General features: G+C 43.4%; 1 protein-coding gene across 5 annotated transcripts in view; it reads right to left on the reverse strand.

Moving 5' to 3' along the window:
• LOC122541795 (AP2-associated protein kinase 1-like) overlaps positions 1–23507 on the reverse strand; it is a 122217-nt gene that overhangs the window by 31233 nt on the left and 67477 nt on the right. For 4 of the 5 annotated variants that reach the window (XM_087982539.1, XM_087982542.1, XM_087982541.1 and 1 more), the window contains exons 12-15: positions 17520–17684; positions 5154–5377; positions 1342–1499; positions 584–700 (exon numbers count right to left, since the gene is read on the reverse strand). In XM_087982539.1, coding sequence (XP_087838665.1) covers positions 584–700; positions 1342–1499; positions 5154–5377; positions 17520–17684 — 664 coding nt within the window. Of the gene's footprint in view, positions 1–166; positions 263–583; positions 701–1341; positions 1500–5153; positions 5378–17519; positions 17685–23507 lie in introns of all 5 variants that reach the window. The other variant, XM_087982543.1, reaches the window with a different exon arrangement.

Genomic DNA, 23507 nt, shown 5'->3' on the forward strand with positions numbered 1-23507 from the left:
AGAGAAGCTCTTAAAGTATGCTTTTCAAAGTAAATAAAAATTACTTAGGGAGATTTCAAAACAGAAGAGTTAATTGTATGAAACTTGCTCTTCTTCTCTGTCCTCATTCATTAGGATAATCCTCAAGAAACCAAAATACTAAGGCTCATTATTTATTCATCCTTACCAGGGAAGTCAGGTAGTGGTACATGTATAAAAGGATCAGAAATAGCAGCTGATGAGCTAGATTCTAGAAAGGAAGCTTCCATAGATATCTTAGCTTCTTACAAAATGTAAAAGAAGAATAGTTGGAAGAAAGAAAGCAGTATGAGAAAGTAGTAGAAAGAATTTCATGCATACTAATAATAAGCAAGCTGTATATTAGTGATTAAATTAAAAGAATAAGCCAAATTACAAAGAGGTTTTGCTTGCATCAATTAATGAACTTATATTGTGGACTCCCTTAATTTTTTTTCTATTGAATAGATTCTGTTTTATTGAATACTGATAATTCATAACAATGTTAAGTGTTGTATTAAATGGCTGTCAGGTAAATACAGATTTGTAATCAATCATGATAGATTACGCAAATCCTAATACAAACCTGCTCCAGATACAAAAGGTGAAGCCCCAAATAAATCTGTTTGGGGTGGAGTCATGCTGGGATGAAGTTCTGGAAGTAAATTTTCAGTGGGCATTTTCTCCAGTTCTGCAGTTTTATCTGTCAGAATAGTTTAAAGAAAACAATTAGTTAACAGGGAATCAACTTCAATTTTTTTTCTAAGAGAAGAGAGTAGTGAGGTATTTCAGTGAGTTTATTGGTAGCATCTGCTCAGTAATCATTAACCATTCCCTATTCCCATCACATTGCTAACTTAATTGAATCTCAACTTATGCAGCATATGCAGGTTTACATTAGCAACTTAGAATTTGCTGGTTTAACAATAACTTATTGATAGCTTCTCCAAATCGAGTATAGACATACACTTTTCAGTAACACTTTCCAGGCTTGATCATCAAATGACAACTTACTCCAGAAATCAGTCTTGCCTTAGCAACAAGAATAAACCTATCATACTCTGAATGGTCAGTATATCAAATCTTTTTTCAACTGTGACAAATCTTTAAACAAGGGCAATAAACTCCACAGCTTTGTTCAGTGTGGACAAGTTACAGTATGAATGAACCCCATGCTTAATGCCTGATTACATCCAAATACATTGCTACTCTTGGTAACTAACCCTATGAATTGCATATGCTTAATCCAAGTAGCATTCAGAGGACAAGGAACAGTGTCACATGGAACTACTTATGAGAAGGTGTGCTCTGCTCACTTTCTTCATAAATGCTCAAAACACTCACCATTTCGAAGCTCAGCAAACTCTTTATCTAAAAGGTCTTCTACTGTTAACTTGGAAAAATTGTCATCTCCGAAAGGATTCCAAACCGAGAGATCTGGTGGATTGTAAATGTTCTGCTCGGAGGCTTTGGGCGATCCTGCAGGACTTGTAGAAGCTGACCTAAATTAGAATTGGTCAGAAATAAAACATTTGAAACAGCAGACAGAATCAAAGTACATCTTGCAAATGGAGATAAGTTACAGAATAGAGAAATATTTCACTAAAAGTTGGAAAATGGTTAAAGAGGCACAGTCCCAGAAAGTCAGCAGAATGATAGGCATCATCCAAAGCAATCTGACTTCTAAATCATTGCCACGTGAAGCTAGAAAAAAATTCTATTTCCAGAATGCTCAAGATAGTCTAAACTGGTCTTATTCCACAAGGAACAAAATAACAATGTTTGTGCAACAAAATTGCAGCTTTCCCACTTAAGGTCTGTATGAGTAGGAGCCTTTTTATAATCTAAATACAGATGAACAAAGAGCATGCCATTAAGTTCCTTGAACTTGCTCCATTATTCAATAAGATCCAATTGTAACTTCAAATCCTCTTTCCTGCCTACCTCCTCTTTGCTTAACAAAAATCTAACTCTGGATTAAAAAATTTCAAGATCTATGCGACCATTTTCAGAAAAAAGTTAAAAGACACTCAAAGCACAGCAAAAATCTGGCTAATCTCAGTTTTAAATGGGTGACCCCGATTCTTAAACAGCAGCCCATAATTCTGGATTCCCCACAAGAGGAAATATCCTCTCCACTTCTACCCTATAAAGACCTCTCAGATATATGGTTTCAATCAAATCACCCCTTTCTCTTAAATGCCGGCAGATAATGCTTCACCTTTCCAAACATTTTTCACAAGACAACACACTCATTCCAGATACTAACCTTCCCAGAACTGCTTCCAACATATTTACAACAAGGTGACCAATACTGCACACACTGTTGTAATCTCACTTATATCCTGAATAAACAGTAGCATAACCTCCCTTTGCAATAAATAACATTACAACAGTTTTCCCAATTAGGAAATTGCAAATTTCATATTTCCACACACTTAAACCTACATAGAGTCCTACGATATGGAGACAGGCCCTACGGCCCAAAGTGGTCCATGCCAATCAACATGTCCATCTACGCTCACCCCATTTCCCTGCAAGTAGCCCATATCCTTCTAATCCTTTCCTATCCAAATGTTTGGCCAAGTGCCTTTTAAATGTTGTTAATACACCCTCCTCAACCATTTCCACTGGCAGCTCATTCCATATGTGTACCACCCTCTGTGTAAAAAAGTTGCCCCTCAGGTTCTCTTTTATTCTTTCCCCATTAACCTTAAACTGATGCCCCCTAGTCCTCGATTCCCCAAACATGGGAAAAAGACTGAGTGGATACATCCTATCCATGCCTCATGATCTTCTACACCTTTATAAGGACCCTCAGTTTCCTATGCTCTTAAAAAGTACTGGCTTGTCCAACCTCTCCCTGGCAACATCCTTGTAAATTTCTTCTGCACTCTTTCCAGTTTAATAACATCCTTCCTATGGCAAAGTGACCAAAACTAAAGACAATACTCCAAAAGTGTGACCTCATCAATGTCCTGTATAACTTCATCATAATTCTCCAACTTCTTTACTCAGTGCCATGGCTGATGATGGCCAGTGTGCCAAAAGCCTTCTTCAATGCCCTGTCTACCTGTGACTCCACTTTCAAAGAACTGTGAACCTGAACTCCAAAATCCTTCTATTGCATTACACACCTTTTAAGGCTCTACCATTCACCATGAAACTCCTACCACAATTTGATTTTCCAAAATGCAAGACCTCATACTTATCTTTATTATACACCATTTGCCATTTCTCAGCCCACTTCCCCAGCTGATCAAGGTCCTGCTGCAAGTTCTGATAACCTTCCTCACTGGCCACAATACTACTTATTTTAGTGTCATCTGCAAACTTACAATCATGCTTTGTACATTCTCATCCAAATAATTATTTTTCAAATTAATGGGACTGTCCCAAAATCTAGGGAGCTTCGGAAAATTGAAAATAATGCATCCACTATCTCTTTTAAGATGCTAGGATGAAGTCCTATGACGTGGCAACTTGTTAACCTGCAGCTCCAACATATACTCACTACCACTTTTTCCTCAGTTCTCCCTCCCTTCCATTTCTTGATTTATTGCTGCTTTTGTGATGTTACTTGTATCGTCTATTGTGAAGACGGATGCAAAATGTCTGAATTAATTTGGCATTTGCTTATTCCTTTATCATTAATTCTCCAGTCTCACTTTGTATAAGATCAATGCTCAACTTGTTAAATACTCTTAGTATCCATTGCTGACTAGTTTGCTTTCATATTCAATTTTTCCTTCCTTATTACATTTTTGACCATTTTTTTAATATCCTTCCCAAAATTTTTTTTTTTAATTCTCAGATCCCATCTATCTTCCATTAAACTGAATGTAAAATTCAAACCATATTATAGTCACCATTATGGTGAGTCTTCACGATAAGAACATTAATTAATCAATCCTATCTTGTTGCATAACACCAGGTTTAGTATAGCCTATAGTCTAGTCAATTCCAGAACATGTTGTATGAACTTATCCTGAAAACATTCCATGAAGTTAAGTGGGCTATCTTTCAATGACTGCAATCTTTAGATTACTTACAGCGTGGAAGCAGGCCCTTCGGCCCAACAAGTCTACACCAACCCTCCGAAGAGCAACCCACCCAGACCCATTCCCTTACATTTACCCCTTCACCTAACACTACGAGCAATTTAGCATGGTCAATTCACCTAACCTGCACATCTTTGGACTGTGGGAGGAAACTGGAGCACTCGGAGGAAAACCCACGCAGACATGGGGAGAATGTGCAAACTCCACACAGACAGTTACCTGAGGCGGGAATTGAACCCGGGTCTCTGGCGCTGTGAGGCAGCAGTGCTAATCACTATGCCACCATCTTTGTCCATCTGACTTTACCAGATGAAATGTAAATCAAACTCCTGCATTATCATCAGCATGCCTTTCTGCCAAGGTCTTATTATTTCCTCCTTCATGCTCCACTTTACAGTACAATTACTATTTGGGGGCGGGGTGGGGGTGCTGTACATTGCTCCCACAAGAGACCTCATGTCTTTATCAACCCACATTTCTACTGTTTCCATATCATTGCTGTTATAATTTGGTCAACTATTATGCTAAAACCATAATTAACTAACAGAGTCTCCCCTTCACTTTTTCAATCCTAGCTATCCTTCTTAATTATCCTGTGCCCTTCAAGAGTCAGATCCCAATTGATTTCCCATCAGTATAGATCCCATATTCCGTAGTACTTGCATCAGCAGCCCATGAACGGGAACCAATTCTGCCACACTGGTTTTTGGGTCATTTCCCTAATTTGATTTTCCACTTGCCAATTTGCACCTGGCTCAGGTAATAATCCAGACATTTTGCACACTGAAGTCATACTTCTTAAATTGGTGCCTACCTCCTTCTACCATCTCCTTCCTATGTTAGTACCTACATGGACAACTTGATCCTTCCTTCTCTCAGTACAAGTTATGATGGTAGAAAAATAGAACAGACTATGGAGAAAAATGGCATTTTCTTGTACGCCAGCTTCCACAATGGAAAATTAAGTGTCCATTATTTAACTGTAAAATGGTTTTGGAATGGGTAATTTTAAACAGGAAGTAATAATCCTTCCTTCCTATTCAATAAAATGTCAAAGTGCTACCTCACTCAGTAACCGTGTTGTGTTGGACTCACTTTGATTTGTAAAGATTCGCTTCTGCAGCAGCTGCTGCCAGTTGTTGAGAGGAACGACTGGCAGGGACTCCAAACATACTACTGAATGGGACATCACTGACGATTCTCCGGTGGCCTGCTCGCTGCATCTTTGGTGAAGATGGTGGTGTTAGTGATAATAGCTTCGCTGTCTGTTGGGATTGGGGCTGAACTTGTTGAGCTTGAAGCTTTTGCTGCATATGTGCCTGTAATTGTACAAAAATAATTATATTTTGTGTGCATTCATTTTCACTGGCTCAATGTATTTGTATACAAGTGAAGGAAACCTAAATGCAGAAGTTGGGGAGGAGGAGTCAGTTCTGGTTGGGTGATACCACCACCTGAATCTTAAATCTAGCTGAGGGATTCTATAGATAGACAGTAAATAACAAGTTGAACATTAGAATTCACATATTCTAGTTTCTCTTAAGAAATCTACTTTCTAAAAGAAAACTGAGCTTCATTTTCAATCTTTGACGTTAAACAGTTTTGCACTCACACTATTACATAGACAGATGACTTACAAACCAGACAAAAGGACTACACAAAACAGAAGGAACAGAATTTCACACTATGGAATAGCAAAAAAGAAATTTAAAGATGTAAATGTCTTATACTTTGATTCGTTCTGTGGAAAACCACTTCCTGCACTCTATTCCAAAATCTTCATTTATTAACTTAACAAGTTATGAAATGGTAACAAGTTTTGCTTTACAATAATTACCAGGAGACAGAAGCTGCTGGTGAACATTGAGATATAACTCAAGGCAATGTTTAGGCCAGGCTACCATTTGTTATCTGAAGAGTCATTTTAAAATAATTTACCCATAATAAAAATCTACCGAGGGGTACATGATTAGAAGAAATGCAACCAGCATTTATAAACAAAATATTTGGCAAATTGCCAAATGTCTCTGACAGAATGTATAATTCACATATAAAAAAGATTCATACACTGAATTTATGCATCCATGTAAAAACAAATTTAAGTTGACCCAACTCTAATCACCACTTCTCAAAAAACTATTTTGTCAGGAAAGTCATCTTTCAAACTAGTTTGAAGTTCACTTCAATTAATTTTAGCTATTGCTACTCATGTTTCAAAAAATGTCAAATAGCATAAATGTCAGTTATATTTTGGTCAAAAATCATAAAACTTGCTCCTCAAACCAAAAGCATTATATTTAGTATTGATGCAGTCAAACTACTTGGACAGGTTTGCTTACAGCACAATTGTAATTTTTATTGTTAAGATATTGGAAAGCAGCACAATTAGACTTTTGTCCCACCATAAAAACTCATTATTTTCTTCACTGTTTTTTCCAGGCATTTTCATGTTAATAAGATCCAACCAGAAAAAGTTGGGAGCCACAAGTGAGATGCTGAAAGTCGTGGTTGTGGATATGTTTGCTGAGCGGGAAAGATGATTTGCATTTGTTTCACCCCATCTAACTGACATCTTCAGTGCTTTGGAGCACCCTCTGAAGCGCTGCGATACTCTCTCTTCTGGAATTTATTTCTGGAATTAATATATTCAGGAATTTGTTCTTGCTGCTTCTGGTTGTTTGTTGCAGTGGCCGGTATGTTGGGTCTAACTCTGTGTGTCTGTTGATTGCATCTGTGGATGAGTGCCATGCCTCTAGACATTCTTTGGTTATCCTATGATCATTGTGTTGTCCCAGTACTTTTTAAGCTACTAGGGTTAGCTGGTCATGGTATTTAATGGCTAGTGTTCATGGATGTGGATTGTTAGTTGTCTGCCTATTTGTCCTATATAGTGTTTCATGCAACCTTTGCTTGGAATCTTGCAAATTACATTTGCCTTGCACATGATGGACATAGGGTCTTTTGTTCTGGTGAGTTGTTATCTGAGCGTGGCTGTTGGTTTATGGGCTGTCATGAATCAGAGTCGTCAGAGAGGTCTGGCTGTCAGTTCCAAGACGTTTTTTATATGATAGAGTGGTTTGTGTGTTGGGTCGTGGTATGTCGTCGTTGCATTGTTTGTCTTTCAGCTTCTCATGTGTTTGGGTGGTTGCTGTTGTAGTTCAAAACCTGGTCTGTGTGTGTGGCTTTTCTGTACACTTGTGGTGCATCCACCATTCTGTGTTCTTTTTAGCATCATATCCAGGAACGGGAGTTGATTGTTCGTTTCCTCCTCTCTCGTAAATCTGATACTTGTGAGCATGGTGTTGATAATCCGGTGCATGGTCTAGATTTCTGTTCTCTTAATAATTAGAAAAGTGACATCCACATAGCTGATCCAGAGTTTGTGTTGGATTTGTGGGAGGGCTGTTTGTTCCAGTCTTTGCATCACTGCTTCTGCGATGAGCCCAGCAATGGGTAGGCCCAAATATATGAACAGATCAATGGGACACTTATTTGGTTGGTAAATGTGAAGTGTGTTGTCAAGCACAGGTCTAGTGGTTTAAGTATGCAGTCCTTGTCGATAGGCTCCTTGTTATGTCATCTGTTCTGTTTGGCCAGAAGATTGGCTATTGTCTCTCTGGCTAGAGTTCTGTCAATTGAAGTGAACAGTGCTGTTACATTGAATGAGACCATTGCTTCATCCTTGTCTATGTTTATATTCATGTGTTGAAAGGTCATGTGACTCCAAAAGACAAAGGCTGCAGGTCACTGGTTGAGGCTTTATATCTTTTATAACTTCAAACAAGAAAATAAATGTAAAAACCACTTTCTTGATATGATAACATCTCACATTGCAATTCTATGAAGTTACTCTCAAGGAGCAACAAGCTATGTATTGAAAAGTACAAAATGTTAACCTAAAATTACCCTGGAGAAATTATGGTTTTCAAGCAAATAACCTAGGTAGGAGTTAACTACTAAAACAGTGGAAGGAATTCAAATTCTCTAAATTGCATTACAATTAGCTTTTTTTTTGTATTCTTTTGTATTATTATTTTAATATCAAATGACCTTTATGCATTGATCTTGAAGTCCATCAAAATATTTAGATTCAAAGCGGGGTTGTAAACCTTTAGGTGATCTGGAAGCATTTTGCAGATTAAATTATTAGAAGATGACAAATAATCATATGATCCTCCACCACAAGTAGTGACCACTGCACAGTCAAATTGTTGGAACGCAGACTTTACAAATGTATTAAGAAAATAAGATTGTAGTACGTTGACAGTATAAACTCACGATTCATTTTAAATTTGACAAAACATTCTAAAATTTAAATTTGTCTCTTTGTAAAATTTTAACATTAATCATATACATTTTTAGGTTTTGCAATTCAGTACAGGACTACTTGGGAATCAAAACATACAGCAACAAAAATCCATTAATGTAATGGACAATTACATAAACTGCAGCATAAAAAGTACTTCTGAATCGTACACGTTTTCAATGAACTCCTCACTTAAATTGTGTTAGTGTTGTTATGGTGCATGGGCAGTGAAAATTAAAATAAAAACTTCAAATCTGATCATTATTTATATCATTGTTTCTGTACAATGAACAAGTTGTCAATGAAATCTGTGCAAGAGTGTTGTGCAACATTTCAAATTAACCAAGATAGTGCGTTGGAAGGTGTTCACTTCAAACTTTAATTGTAAATGCTGTGAAGGAAAAACTAAGTAATTGTTGCAAATCTCCTGATGACGGGTTTTCAATTTGTCATCAGAAGGAGGGTTTAAAAAAAACTTTAAGAATGGAAGGATGACAAAGGGTTTAATTAATTTATATTAGCTCGGTTAGCAGAATGATTAAATGACAAGTGTACTGGAATTAGTGTGTTAAATTAGGACAACTGGGATATCACCAAAGTTCAAACCTTGCAAACAGAAAAGCATTCATGTATAGTAATAGTCACACTAAGAATTGTTAAGCTTTCATCTAAGGTTAAAACTAACAGTGATAATAAAGATCAGAAACAAAATGCTAATTTTAAAAGCAAAAAAGGAGCCAAAAAATCTTGAGAATGGAAAAAAAAGCTAAGATCAGAGAGGACAACAACTTTATAACTGGCAAGTGCGTGTTTCAGGTCAACAGCTTTTTGCTTTTACTGTAAACTATATTGCATTTGTTACCACTGGAGGGAACTATTACACAAATTATCTAGCAGCACGTTTATACTGTCAAGATATTGCTCGAATATATAGAAACACATTGCTTGGTCAGCACATTGAGTATAGGAGTTGGGACATCATGTTGTGATTGGACAGGACACTGGTTAGACCACTTTGGAATACTGCATTCAATTTTAGTTTCTGATATAGGAAAAATGTTGTGAAACTTGAAAGGGTTCAGAAAACATTTACGAGGAGGTTGCCAGGGTTGGAGGGTTTGAGCTTTAGGGAGAGGCTGAACAGGCTGGAGCTATTTTTTCCGTGGAATCGGAGCTGAGAGGTGACCTTAGAGGTTTATAAAATCATGGGGAGCACTAAAAGGGCAACAGTAAAGGTCTTTTCCCAGGTGTTAGGGGAGTCCAAAACTAGATGGCATGGATTTAAGGTGAGGTTGGAAAAATTTAAAAAAGGATCTAAGGGGCAACATTTTCACGCCAAGGCTGATCTGTGTATGGAATGACCTGCCAGAGGAAGTCATGGCGGCTGGTATAATTACAATATTTAAAAGGCATATGAATGGGCCAAATACTGGCAAATAGGACTGGATTAATATAAGATATTTGGTTGGCATGGAAGAGTTGGATCAAAGTGTCTGATTCCTTGCTGTACATCTCTATAACTCTAAATGCAAAAATACAAAATTATTGTATCATTTGTAATTTGGCAAAGACCAATCTTCTTATTTTTCTTCATTTTGGATTATAGACCAAAACTCAGACTGTGGAAGGAAATGTTGCACTTTTAAAGGCAAGCCGCTAGAATTCGTGAGTTCTGTTTACACTGTTGCTTTGTTCAAGATGGTTAAGATGCTATAATATCATGGGGTTGTGTGCACAAAGTAAGCTTTACCCAGAGCCAGACTGCAGATTGGTTTGTGTAATCAGACCAGTTGTGGAGGCCAGGAATGACAGTATGACAGCTACTTTTGATTGGCTTCTGGGCAGAAGACAGAGTTGAGAATAGTACAAAGGCAAGGATGCTCCAGACTGCTTCATTCTCTGTTGCAGTGGAGGTTATTGACAAAGCAACTGATGACATTTAGGCAGAAGACATTTCTCTGAGGAATACCTGCAGAGATGTTCTGAAACTGAGATGGTATGCTTTGGAATGTAGGAATGTGCACCAACTCCTCCCTATCAAAATGATAAAAGCTTGAGTAACTTTGCATAGTTGCTTCAATTTAACTTGGAAGATAGCTAACTACTCTCATCCACTATTTGATTATTGGCAACAGCTTAGAGCAGTGACTGAAAAACTGAACAGTTAGTGTGCCAAATGCATATGCCTGCAGTGAAGAACCAAAAAAAATTGCAAAGAATGAGAATCTCAGAGATCAAAGAACTTGGCAAAGCAGAAGGATGCCTCATTGAATCCTGTGAAACAGTGCTATTGAATTGTATTTCCCCAGTAATTTTTTCTCCATCCATGTTCATTTGTTCCACTGTCTATCTCTGTGTGTGTGCAGAGGTTTAAGAACAGATTAGTGTTTCAGCTAGTATATTGATAGATTTGTTTGCCTTTGATTAAAATTGATTTCTTTGTAATAAATAATATTTACAGAAACCTGGTTAGTATCTTCTACTATCCTGAGCTTAACATACAAGAAAATGGAGGACTTTCAGTCATTTGATTAAATCTTTAAATTTTCTGAAGACTTCTAGAGTATTGGGACTTGACTATCAACGCACTTTCCCCAATAATTCCTAACAATAGATACTACAGAAGAAAAGGGGATGCTAATTGCTTGAAAGTCAACAGAGTCGCCAAATCATTACCATGGAGAGATCAACAGAAGAGTACTGGGTCTCCACATTTTTGGAAAGAGGTGCAACGCTGGAAAATATAACTTTCATTTGTAGAAAATAGATTCCTGAACACGAATGTTAATAATTATAAATAAGTTGTACTAAAAGTGCGAATGATTATCTTAAATTGGTTTTTAGTTTAAATAAAAGTACACAATTAGGATAGTCCATCAAGTGCTGCCCAATTGTGGAATCGCATTTGACAGCAGGAGTTTTCATTTCGGTTTCGTACACTTGGGTTAATCAAGTATGGTTCTAACAAACATCCTACCACGTTGTTGGGCAATTCTGCGCAATCCACTGTAATTCATGTAATGTCAGGCATGTAGGCCATACATCCCAGACTGGCTAATGAATCGAAAATATGCTCTTCCGGTTTTTGTAATACACATTATCTAACCAGGTTACATTGTAAACCACAAAATAAAACGCTGACTATTAAATATGACTGTGATTGGGCAGCACTTGAACAATTCCAAGTGCACAAGTAACCGCATTAACAACTACTTTAAGGTAGTCAGTCAAGTTGACTTGGACTTGTCAAAATAAGATACCTTTATACACAGGACTAAACAAAAGGAAGTGCACAATGAAACTGGTAAACGTTAGCATTCTACCAAACAAAATTACTGTAGAAGACAAAACAAAAACAGAGAATGCTAGAAATCCTCAGGTCCAAGCAGCATCTGTGGAGAGAAAAAGTATGTTTAAGGTTTCAAGTTGCTGCTCTTTCTGATAAAAGTCATCAACCCAAAATGTCAGTTACAATACTACTCCATGACACCAGCATTTCATTAAATCAAAGTGACCACAGAAAGTTACTCAACCTTTTATAACTTGAATAGGGAGGACTGTGGTGCCCATTCCCCCATTTCAAAGCATATCATCTCAGTAGAAGTATCCTCTGCCTAGACATCACGAGCTGCTTCATCGATAATACATTGGGCTGATAAGTGGGAAGTAATACCTACCGTACAAGTGCTGGCCAATGACCACCTCTAACAAAAGATAATCTATCCAGCACCCTTGACATTCAAAAGGTATTACTACCACAATCTCCTACGATCAACATCTTGGGGATTACCAGTGACCAGAAATGAATGAGCTAGCCATATAAATACTGTGACTGCAAGAGCTAGTTAGACTCTGGGAATCCTGTGTCGAGTGTATGGTGCTGGAAAAGCACAGCAGGTCAGGCAGCATCCGAGGAGCAGGAGAATCAACATTTCGAGCATAAGCCTTTCATCAGGAATTCTGTAGCAAGTAACTCACCTCCTGACTCACCAAAGCCTACCCACCATCTACAAGGTACAAGTTAGGACTGCGATGAAATATTCCCCACTTGCCTGGCTGAGTGCAGCTCCAACAATACTCAAGAAGCTTCATACCATCCAGGACAAAGCAGCCTCCTTGCCTGGTACCACATCCACAATCATTCCCTCTCTCTACCAGATGAGAGCATTCAGTGGCAGTGCTATGTGCCATCTACAAAATGCACACAAATATTCACCAAGGCTCCTTAGACAACAGCTTCTAAAACCCACCACGTAGAAGGGCAAGGGTAGCAGACACATGGGACACCACCACCTGCAAGTCCCCCTCCAAGTCAATCAAACCACCTTCATTTGGAAATATATTGATATTCCTTCAGTGCCACTGAGTCAAAATCCTGAAACTCCCTCTCTAGCCTTAAATGGATCATAAGGTTTCAAGAAGGCAGTTCACCACCTTCTCAATGGCAACTAGGAATGAACAATAAATAATACTAACCACCAACACGCACATTCCATGAATAAATTTTTAAGAAACTTTGTATGAGTAAGTAGCACAATTTAATCAAGTATGAAGTGAATGCTGCTATTTAAATCCATGATGCAATCACAGACTTATTTGAGTCTTCAGACAGGTCAGAAGTCTTCAGACAGCTAACATACTAATTGCTAAGCATCACAGAATTGAGCTGATCAGGTAGGTATCCCATCTCCTTCTCAAACCACAGCAGTCATCCACTCCCCGAACACACAACCCTCAATCTGCTCTTTTGCTAACCACCACCCCATTCCACAATCACCTTTCTTCTGTATGTGGTCTTCTCCCAATTCATTGCTCAATCCCCCTGTAATTTATCTGCTTAAATTTTCTAAGATCTGCACTCATGATTCCCAACTATTTAGTCTCAAAGTGTTTTACAGTCAATGAAGTAATTTTGAAGTGTTGTAACATTAGAAATGTAGCAGCAAATGTGCACAACAAGCTCCCTCAAACAACAATGTAATTATGAACAGATAGCAAGTGTTCTGTGGTGCTAAATTTGAATCTGGATACCAAGACTACTTCTCTTGCAGTATTTGAAATACTTCCAGAGAAGCTTTTACATCCACCCATTTGGCAGATGGGCTCAGTTTATCATTTCATCAAAAGACAACAAAGCAGCACCCGCTCAGTACTGCTCTGAAATGTCAGTAGAAACATTTGTGCTCGTAACATGGGATGGGATTTGAACTCAAAATCTTGTGAATCAGCAAGAATGGTGATAACTACTGAGCCATATTTGACACTTGGCCCTGATAAGTAACCCTAAAACAAACGTACAAGTAACACTGAGACTTTGATAATAGTGCCTTATTCATTCTCACCCTTTACATCTTTGATACGATCAGTTACAGCATTGTTAACGAATGCATGTCTTTACACCTACTGAGTGGTATTGACCTCAGTCAATTTCACCCATTGTTATGGAAGCATTGACAAAAGACCTTCAGTGATCCTTTCTACTGAAGTCCCTATCCCCACACCATGACCTCAAATAATCTATCCTTTATCTTCAACCTCAAAAGTCCCTGAACATTTCCTAATTCACAAGCTATTGTTTTGAGGTTGAAAGCGTGTATTCTACCTTTAAGAGAGAGTGAATGCTGTTCTGCACAGATAGCTTATAAGAGCAGTCTCAGAGTGTACTGGAAAATGAAAATTTGGCTGTGAAATAGATACCAGAGTTGTGGCTGGATTAAAAAATTGTGCAGTGTATCTGGTGGTGATCTTTAGCGAATTATGGAAAGATCACATGGTACAGTTGGCAGAGCTCTTTGAACGATTAAGAGAAGCAAAATTTAAAAGAAACTTAAAGAAAACAGACGGCAGAGGTGACGTTCTTGGGATATAACATCGGTCATGGAAGGTTGACCCCCTCAAGGAATGCAAAGACAAAGGCCATCGAGGAATTGCCACGACCAACCTCGAAGAGGTGCTTCGATGTTTGGGGCTGAGCAGATTCTCCAAGAAGTTTGTTCCAAACTTCAGCAGCATGGTGGTACACTAACAGATTTACTAAATAAAAATACAAAATTTCAATGGACAGAACAATGCCAGGAGGCATTTGAGAACTTAAAAGCAGTAGTAACCGCTACACCACATTTGAAACCCTTCAAAGTTGCAATCGATACTAACAATATAGGAATTGGAGCTGTACTGCTACAGGATGTTGTTGGTGGAACTGTACGGCCAACTGGCTACTTTTCAAAGAAACTCAACACCCATAAGAGAAACTACTCTACTATCGAAAAATTACTGAGTTTGGTCCTGGCCATATAACAGTTTAATGTTTAAGTGACGAATAATGTGTCGAAGACAGTTGTGTACACAGACAACAATCCTCTTATATTCTTGGAATGACTTAAAGACAAAAATATGAGAGTATTTCATTGGAGTCTTATGCTATAGATTTTGATTTACAAATTGTACATGTTGCGGGTCGTAAGATTGTGGTAGCAGATGCATGATCATGGATTTAAAGGAGAAAGTATAGATAAGATTGATCAGATTCCAATGTTATATATGCGTGTAGAAATTAATGTGAACTTTGATTAATGACCTGTGCATTTCACTGTAATGGGATTAAGAATTAGAAAAAAAGAAGCCATCTTTTCATTATGATGGTTCATTCTTTTCTTCAAGGGGGAGGTGTTATGGAGTTGAAGGCATGTACTCTACCTTTAAGACAGAGTGAATGTTGTTCTGCACACAGAGCTTACAAGAACAGTCTCAGAGTGTACTGGAAAATTAAAAATATGTAACATTTGGCTGTGAAATAGATACCGGAGTTAGTTGCTGTTTTGACAATTCAACTTTAACCAATCAGTTTAAATTGCGCCCCAGAATACTTAAATTCAAACTTGTTTGGGTTTTTTGTTTTGCCAATATCGAACCAATGAGACAATCCAATGTTGGGGATATTAAAAAAATGCAGGCATTTTGAAAATCAGACAGAGCAACTCCCATCGAGAGAGACCCAAGACATTGAAACACTCTCTACCAAGGGTATCTTTTCATATGAAACATCTTCACAGTAAAAAGATGACAACCCAGGGAGATCTTCAGATGGAAGACAGACACCGAAGATGTGTATGGTATTGAAATTAAGTTGATGTAATTTTACTAAGTGTTTTACTGGTAGAGCAAATTGTTATAGAGTTGGAGGCAGATAATAAGCAGTTAAGAGAAAGGGGGGCTTACAGTTGTGCAAAGTTGTTGTTTAATGTACACTTTTAGAGGTAAAGATAAATTGATATTGCTTTCTTTAATTCATGAAATTTGGGAGTTCAGTCACTCATATTTTAACAGATTACAAGGACAGGTGAGCTTTTCTGGATGTTTAGTTTAATTAAGAGGGGTTCACCACCATGTCATAACACTATCCTTTGGCACAACATCTGTACATGTGGAGTCAAGTCTTCATGTATGCATTGATGAATTAAATTGAATGATTTAGTTAATCATACTGTAAAACACTGTGAAAAGCTTCAACTGTTGCCACAATTTAGCACCATTTTGAATAGTTTAAGAATAAAAAGAAGAAAAAGATATAACTGAAAGAAAAAGTCCTGAACCTCCAGCACCACCCAATGGAGTCACCCCTCTTCAGGTCCTGTCTCTTGGCAGCTGGACCCATCTTGCCAGTGTTGGTACCAATGCTGGGTCCCATGCTGAACCCATACTTGCCCTGCAACCAGGAGTCCACAACTCCACTGCCACCACCTTGCCAATAATCAGAGGTCCCTGGCTCTGGACCACTGCAAACACTGCCTTGCCAGTAACCAGGGGTCTCCAGCTCCAAGCTGACCACAATCGGAAGCTCCCACTGCCGCCTCGCCAATAACCCGGAGTTCCTAACTCTGGGCCTATCGCAACCAGAACCAGGAATCTCTGGCTCTGCTGTTACCTTGATTATGCCAGGAGCTCCACCCTCTGGGCATACCACACTCCTGCCACTGCAGCCACAATCTTGCCAACAAGAGTCCCTACTCTGCAACTACTGCAATCAGGAGTTACAGTGATGATACCTAGTTCTGCTACTACTTCACCTCTGGCAAACCTCTACTACTGCCTGCATCTTTTAAGACTGTTTGCCAAACATCCAGTCTTAGATAAGGTACAACTCCATCAGTTGGGAAGATACAAAATATTATCTTGAGAACTAACTGCAAATGTTGTACCTTGCCATGGATTCCATGTACAGCCACAGTCTCAAGGCAAACAGGTTGTTTCGCAACCTCAATATCTTGGAGATGATTGCGGACAACAGATGCTGGAAGTCAGAGTCAGTAAAAAAATGGAGCTGGAAAAGCACAGCAGGTCAGGCAGCATCATTGGAGCAGGAAAGTCAACGTTTTGAGTTGGAACCCTTCATCAGGGCTGGGGAGTAGGGAAGGGAGCAGAGAAATAAAGAGAGGGAGTTGGGGGAGAAGGTAGATGGATGCAGGTTGGGGGTTATTGTGATTAGTCAGTGGGAAGGGTGGAGCAGATAGGCGAGAAGGAAGATGGACAGGTTAGATCCAGTCAAGGTGGCAGGGAGGACAGGGAAGGCTGGACATGGGATGAGGTTGCGGGTTGGGAGATTTTAAGGCCATTGGGCTGTAAACTCTGGAGGCAGAATATGAAGTGTTGTTCCTCCAGTTTGTGTGTGGACTTATTTTGGTAGTGGGGGAAGTCTAGGATGGATACGTCGCCAAGGGAGTGGGAGGAGTTACATTCAACCATCAGCTCTGTCCTTACCAATTTCAATAATCAACCATCCCTAAAACATACCCTTTCCTCCAGCATTGAGTGTCATGTCACTGACCATTTAGGTCCTATCTTCTGAGTGTTCCTCCTTAGACCTCTTTAACTCTTATTTCTCTCAACTATAAGATCCTTAAAGCAACTCTAACTTTTAGCCTTCCCAATAACGCCCAATTTGGCTCCATTTATTTCTGACCATCACACTAAATAGCACAGAACAGTTTTGCATTTCAGAAATGCTGTGTATATTAAGTTATCATTGTTGAACAGCGCATTTACAAATGGGACCAAGTTCTCAGATTTGAAAATTCTATTGGTTCAACAAGATGAAATTATGTACATAAAGCACTAGTTAAAAAACTAATTAAATAACTGCATTTTTAAGTTCTCACCAGAGCCTGTTGCTGTTGCTGTTGTTGTAAAGCCACCTGTTGAACAGACACTTGTGCCATCATCTGCTGCAAAGTTGCTTGGTGCTGCAAGGCTGTTGTGTACTGCTGCTGAAGATAGCAGTTCTGCATCATCTGCTGCTGGGCCCGCTGCATCACTTGGTAACGCTATATTAGTAGAATACAGCATTAGGTTCTCTTGGTTTAGAAAATAAATGGAATTACAGCCATTACCACACGTTGTCAACAGGACTCTTCAATTGTTTTTATTCACATGTATAAAACTTGTTTAGTATGGATTTTATGATCCCAGCCCATACACCAACTTTGTTATGATCTAGCTTGGGACCTACAACTTCTTTTTAAAAAGTTGTCAAAAGAGCAAAATCCAAAACGCTCACGAAAAGAATAAAACCACAAGATTCCAAGGTTTTGAACAAACACTAGTACACTTTACTGCACAAAGTCAGAACGATAACACAGTCTACAATACAAATACAACTTATATTCTCACTGCCTGAATTAAACAGAGGTAAACATGCGTAACATACAAACCATGCTTGAATCCCACAAGATACATCAAATAGCTAATGTGGCTAAATCAGATCATAGGTTTCTCAACAGCATACCACTCCAACAACATTCAAAATATAGTGAGACTGTGGGTTGTCAAATCTTAAAATTTTACAAGGAACCCTTGCATTTTCTCTTTCCATGACCTAGCTCTGGAACTCCCCCAAAAGCCACTCCATCATCGATTACCTCAAAAATGATTGCATGCAGGTTATAACACTGGGGAAGCAGTTCAATTATCCCAGTTTAGTTCACAAAGATCTTTGAGATGATCCTTTTGCTTGTCAGAACTCTGTTGAATAATCATTTTTTCTCAGGTTCTTTCCTCTTCAAAGGATGAACAGGTGATTAGTACACCAACTGCAAATTCTCTTGGTTATTGGTTATAAAGGCCATGGCTTGTAACATCGGGTGAGGGAAATTAAACTAGCATTTTTCAGGTTTTAGGTATTTTACTGAAGAGAAAGACACACCATTAGCCTTTTGCAGCATTCTGAAGGCTTTTGTCTGTATTGTTCACAATCACAAGCTGTTCAACTAGCCAGGAACAAGTAAATAGTTACTGTCAACCTAATAGACTTGATATCCATAACTAGTCACAACCTCAAAAAAAACAATCAGTAGTAACCTGTTGCCAGCCCATCTACAACAGCCCCCTCAACTGTATAAACAAAGCAGCAGCATAAACAGGATTTTGGAGTTTCGTAATTTGCTTTTTTAAATAAAAATGTGCAACTCCTTTCTCAATCCTTTGTTGCAAAAAAGTATAGAAAAATGAAGAGGTTTATGCTAAACAGCAGGCCTACTTTGAAACTAACAACATCAATTTAATGTATCAAGTCAGCAAGGACTAGATTCAAGAGCAGCACACTTATGGATGCAGACTAATGCTCTGCTATATTTCACTACTCTTGACAAAAACATAATTGAATTATCGATCTTTAGTGTAATCATCTCAGAACATCACCATTCCTATGACTAGCCCTTCTCAGATTCCTTCTTTTCACCAATGCAGTTGCAATAAATCTCCAATAAACAAATACCGATTTAACTAGAATCACAGAATGGTTACAGCTAACACACTCATTTGGACTCATAATATCCATACTACTCTCTGCAAGAATTTAGCTAATCCCAACACCAACCATTATCAGCCACGGAGCCTGCTAAGACTATGGTGACTTTACCTTTATTCAATCTTGTACTAATTAATCTACTCTCACCCTTCCTGCATGGCCTTTCAAAAAGTCATTGCTGTTGATGTTGCATGACCACCATATATGCTTGAGTAATAGTTGATCTCATGTAAAAATATACCCTCAACCTCTGTCAAAACGTCTTTCCACTTACCACTGAAGTCAAACTTTGCTGTCACAAACCTACTCATTTGAACATAACTGTTCAGTTCCACATAGTCACAGAGTCATAGAGATGTACAGCACGGAAACAGATCCTTCAGTCCAACCCATCCATGCCGACCAGATATCCCAACCCAATCTAGTCCCACCTGCCAGCACCCGGCCCATATCCCTCCAAACCCTTCCTATTCATATATCCATCCAAATGCCTCTTAAATGTTGCAATTGTATCAGCCTCCATCACTTCCTCTGGCAGCTCATTCCATACATGTACCACCCTCTGCGTGAAAAAGTTGTCCCTTAGGTCTCTTTTATATATCTTTCCCCTCTTACTCTCCATGCTGTTAAGGTTCCCATCTCACTGGTACTTTGCGTTCCCACTAATGACTTCCTTTAATGTGACAATGCAACAACAAGAAGATACAACGGTCACACCACTCAGTTCAAACTTTTCAGATTGCAGAGCAGGCAGTTAATTGTGGAGCAAGTAAAGAATGTGTGTGTGTGCACGTGTGTGAGACAGAGGGGGTGAGCGAGAGCGAGTGCGAATGCGAGAGCGAGAGAGAGAGAGAGAGAGAGAAAGCGAGACCGAGAGCGAGAGAGCGAGAGCGAGCACGCGCGAGAGAGCGAGAGCGAGCACGCGCGAGAGAGCGAGAGCGAGCACGCGCGAGAGAGCGAGAGCGAGCACGCGCGAGAGAGCGAGAGCGAGCACGCGCGAGAGAGCGAGAGCGAGAGCGAGCACGCGCGAGAGAGCGAGAGCGAGAGCGAGCACGCGCGAGAGAGCGAGAGCGAGAGCGAGCACGCGCGAGAGAGCGAGAGCGAGAGCGAGCGCGCGCGAGAGAGCGAGAGCGAGAGCGAGCGCGCGCGAGAGAGCGAGAGCGAGAGCGAGCGCGCGCGAGAGAGCGAGAGCGAGAGCGAGCGCGCGCGAGAGAGCGAGAGCGAGAGCGAGCGCGCGCGAGAGAGCGAGAGCGAGCGCGCGCGAGAGAGCGAGAGCGAGAGCGAGAGCGCGCGAGAGAGCGAGAGCGAGAGCGAGCGCGCGCGAGAGAGCGAGAGCGAGAGCGAGCGCGCGCGAGAGAGCGAGAGCGAGAGCGAGCGCGCGCGAGAGAGCGAGAGCGAGAGCGAGCGCGCGCGAGAGAGCGAGAGCGAGAGCGAGCGCGCGCGAGAGAGCGAGAGCGAGAGCGAGCGCGCGCGAGAGAGCGAGAGCGAGCGCGAGCGAGCGAGAGCGAGCGCGAGCACGCGCGAGCGAGCGAGAGCGAGCGCGAGCACGCGCGAGAGCGCGCGAGCACGCGCGAGAGAGCGAGAGCGCGCGCGAGAGAGCGAGAGCGAGAGCGAGCGCGCGCGAGAGAGCGAGAGCGAGCGCGCGCGAGAGAGCGAGAGCGAGAGCGAGCGCGCGCGAGAGAGCGAGAGCGAGAGCGAGCGCGCGCGAGAGAGCGAGAGCGAGCGCGAGCGAGCGAGAGCGAGCGCGAGCACGCGCGAGCGAGCGAGAGCGAGCGCGAGCACGCGCGAGAGCGCGCGAGCACGCGCGAGAGAGCGAGAGCACGCGCGAGAGAGCGAGAGCGAGCGAGAGCACGCGCGAGAGCACGCGCGAGAGAGCGAGAGCGAGCGCGAGAGAGCGAGAGCGAGCGCGAGAGAGCGAGAGCGAGCGCGAGAGAGCGCGAGAGAGCGCGAGCACGCGCGAGAGAGCGAGAGCACGCGCGAGAGAGCGAGAGCACGCGCGAGAGAGCGAGAGCACGCGCGAGAGAGCGAGAGCACGCGCGAGAGAGCGAGAGCACGCGCGAGAGAGCGAGAGAGCGAGCACGAGCGAGAGCGAGCACGCGAGCACGCGCGAGAGCGAGAGAGCGAGCACGCGCGAGAGCGAGAGAGCGAGCACGCGCGAGAGCGAGAGAGCGAGCACGCGCGAGAGCGAGAGAGCGAGCACGCGCGAGAGAGACCGAGAGCGCGCACGCGCGAGAGAGCCCGAGAGCGAGCACGCGCGAGAGAGCGAGAGCGCGAGAGCGAGCACGCGCGAGAGCGCGAGAGCGAGCACGCGCGAGAGCGACCGAGAGCGAGCACGCGCGAGAGCGACCGAGAGCGAGCACGCGCGAGAGCGACCGAGAGCGAGCACGCGCGAGAGCGACCGAGAGCGAGCACGCGCGAGAGCGACCGAGAGCGAGCACGCGCGAGAGCGACCGAGAGCGAGCACGCGCGAGAGCGACTGAGAGCGAGCACGCGCGAGAGAGAGAGCGAGAGCGAGAGCGAGCACGCGCGAGAGAGCGAGCACGCGCGACAGCGAGCGCGAGAGAGAGCGAGCGAGAGAGAGAGCGAGCGAGAGAGAGAGAGAGAGCGCGAGAGAGAGAGAGCGCGCGAGAGAGAGAGAGAGAGCGCGAGAGAGAGAGAGAGAGCGCGAGAGAGAGAGAGAGAGCGCGAGAACGCGCGAGAGAGAGAGAGCGAGCACGCGCGAGAGAGCGAGAGCGAGCACGCGCGAGAGAGCGAGAGCGAGAGCGAGCACGCGCGAGAGAGCGAGAGCGAGAGCGAGCACGCGCGAGAGAGCGAGAGCGAGAGCGAGCACGCGCGAGAGAGCGAGAGCGAGAGCGAGCACGCGCGAGAGAGCGAGAGCGAGCACGCGCGAGAGAGCGAGAGCGAGCACGCGCGAGAGAGCGAGAGCGAGAGCGAGCACGCGCGAGAGAGCGAGAGCGAGCGCGAGCACGCGCGAGAGAGCGAGAGCGAGCGCGAGCACGCGCGAGAGAGAGCAAGCGCGAGCACGCGCGAGAGAGCGAGAGCACGCGCGAGAGAGCGAGAGCACGCGCGAGAGAGCGAGAGCACGCGCGAGAGAGCGAGAGCACGCGCGAGAGAGCGAGAGCGAGCGAGAGCACGCGCGAGAGAGCGAGAGCGAGCGCGAGAGAGCGCGAGAGAGCGCGAGAGAGCGCGAGAGAGCGCGAGAGAGCGCGAGAGAGCGCGAGAGAGCGCGAGAGAGCGCGAGAGAGCGCGAGAGAGCGAGAGCACGCGCGAGAGAGCGAGAGCACGCGCGAGAGAGCGAGAGCACGCGCGAGAGAGCGAGAGCACGCGCGAGAGAGCGAGAGCACGCGCGAGAGAGCGAGAGCACGCGCGAGAGAGCGAGAGAGCGAGCACGAGCGAGCACGAGCGAGCACGAGCGAGAGCGAGCACGAGCGTGAGCGAGCACGCGCGAGAGCGAGAGAGCGAGCACGCGCGAGAGCGCGAGAGCGAGCACGCGCGAGAGCGAGAGAGCGAGCACGCGCGAGAGAGCCCGAGAGCGAGCACGCGCGAGAGAGCGAGAGCGCGAGAGCGAGCACGCGCGAGAGCGCCCGAGAGCGAGCACGCGCGAGAGCGCCCGAGAGCGAGCACGCGCGAGAGCGCCCGAGAGCGAGCACGCGCGAGAGCGCCCGAGAGCGAGCACGCGCGAGAGCGAGCACGCGCGAGAGCGACCGAGAGCGAGCACGCGCGAGAGCGACCGAGAGCGAGCACGCGCGAGAGCGACCGAGAGCGAGCACGCGCGAGAGCGACCGAGAGCGAGCACGCGCGAGAGCGACCGAGAGCGAGCACGCGCGAGAGAGAGAGCGAGAGCGAGCACGCGCGACAGCGAGCGCGAGAGAGAGCGAGCGAGCGAGAGAGCGAGCGAGCGAGAGCGCGAGAGAGAGCGCGCGAGAGAGAGCGCGAGAGAGAGCGCGAGAGAGAGCGCGAGAGAGAGCGCGAGAGAGAGCGCGAGAGAGAGCGCGAGAGAGAGCGCGAGAGAGAGAGCGAGAGAGAGAGCGAGAGAGAGAGCGAGAGAGAGAGCGAGAGAGAGAGAGCACGCGCGCGAGCGAGCACGCGCGAGAGCGAGCACGCGCGAGAGCGAGCACGCGCGAGAGAGAGAGAGAGCGAGCACGCGCGAGAGAGAGAGAGAGCGAGCACGCGCGAGAGAGAGAGAGAGAGAGCGAGCACGCGCGAGAGAGAGAGAGAGCGAGCACGCGCGAGAGAGAGAGAGAGAGAGCGAGCACGCGCGAGAGAGAGAGAGAGAGAGAGCACGCGCGAGAGAGAGAGAGAGAGAGAGCACGCGCGAGAGAGAGAGAGAGAGCGAGCACGC

Source organism: Chiloscyllium plagiosum, unplaced genomic scaffold (assembly GCF_037043375.1).
Source record: "Chiloscyllium plagiosum isolate Xiang-an unplaced genomic scaffold, Cpla_swu_hap1 HiC_scaffold_43, whole genome shotgun sequence".
Classification (NCBI taxonomy): Eukaryota; Metazoa; Chordata; class Chondrichthyes; order Orectolobiformes; family Hemiscylliidae; genus Chiloscyllium; species Chiloscyllium plagiosum.